The 1203-nt window shown below is 45.8% G+C and overlaps 1 protein-coding gene across 1 annotated transcript in view; it reads right to left on the minus strand.

The window, feature by feature from the left end:
- Positions 1-155: 155 nt before the first annotated feature.
- Positions 156-1203, minus strand: part of LOC106817718 (ornithine decarboxylase-like) — a 46542-nt gene continuing 45494 nt past the window's right edge. The window contains exon 7 of the mRNA XM_014822407.1: positions 156-278. Coding sequence (XP_014677893.1) covers positions 188-278 — 91 coding nt within the window. The 3' untranslated portion in view covers positions 156-187. The remainder of the gene's footprint in view (positions 279-1203) is intronic.

Genomic DNA, 1203 nt, shown 5'->3' on the forward strand with positions numbered 1-1203 from the left:
AGAGAGAGAGAGAGAGAGAGAGAGAGAGAGAGATAGAGAGATAGAGAGAGAGAGAGACAGACAGACAGACAGACAGACAGAGCAAGAAAGCAAGAGAGGGGGCAGGGCACATAGATAAGAGATAACACTAGGTGGCGTATGTGTCGCACCTCAAAGGCGAGCCAGCTGCCGACGTCTACGTCCGGCATCATGACGTCGGCCAGGATGCAGTCGAGTCCTGCGCACGTGGGTCCCCAGATGCTGGTACGGCACTTTCTTTTACCCTCGTCTTCCACCGCCTGCCGGGGAGAGGAAGAGGGCGGACATGTATATATATGTTTTTTATCTTCAGTTCGCCTCCGCTAGATCCAGCCTTCCTAGCTTTCTACTATATATTCTATGGTAAAGTAATGTTTAAAGGTTGCCGGTTTCGGTCTAGGAGGGGAGGAGGACTGCTATTTTAAATAATTACTTACCTCTAGTAAGGTAGGAAAGGGTTGACATACATCTAGCAACGTATGCAAGGGTTGACATACCTCTAGCAATGTGGGAAAGAGTTGGCCTACCTCGAACAATGTAGGAAAGAGTTGACATACCTCTAGCAATGTAGGAAAAGGTTGGCCTACCTCTAGCAACGTAGGAAAGGTTGACATACCTCTAGCAAGGTAGGAAAAGGTTGACATACCTCTAGCAACGTATAAAAATGTTTATATACCTCTAGCAACGTAGGAAAGGTTGACATACCTCTAGCAAGGTAGGAAAAGGTTGACATACCTCTAGCAATGTAGGAAAGGGTTGGCCTACCTCTAGCAACGTGAGAAAGGGTTGACATACCTCTAGCAACGTATAAAAAGGTTTACATACCTCTAGCAACGTATAAAAGGGTTGACATACCTCTAGCAACGTATAAAAGGGTTGGCCTACCTCTAGCAATGTAGGAAAGGGATGACATATCTCTAGCAAGGTAGGAAAGAGTTGGCCTACCTCTAGCAACGTCGGAAAGGGTTGACATACCTCTAGCAACGTATAAAAAGGTTTATATACCTCTAGCAACGTATGAAAGGGTTGGCCTACCTCTAGCAATGTAGGAAAGGGATGACATATCTCTAGCAAGATAGGAAAGATTTGGCCTACCTCTAGCAACGTCGGAAAGGGTTGACATACCTCTAGCAACGTATAAAAAAGTTGGCCTACCTCTAGCAACGTATAAAAAGGTTGGCCTAC

Source organism: Priapulus caudatus, unplaced genomic scaffold, assembly GCF_000485595.1.
Source record: "Priapulus caudatus unplaced genomic scaffold, Priapulus_caudatus-5.0.1 Scaffold1838, whole genome shotgun sequence".
Taxonomy (NCBI): Eukaryota; Metazoa; Priapulida; class Priapulimorpha; order Priapulimorphida; family Priapulidae; genus Priapulus; species Priapulus caudatus.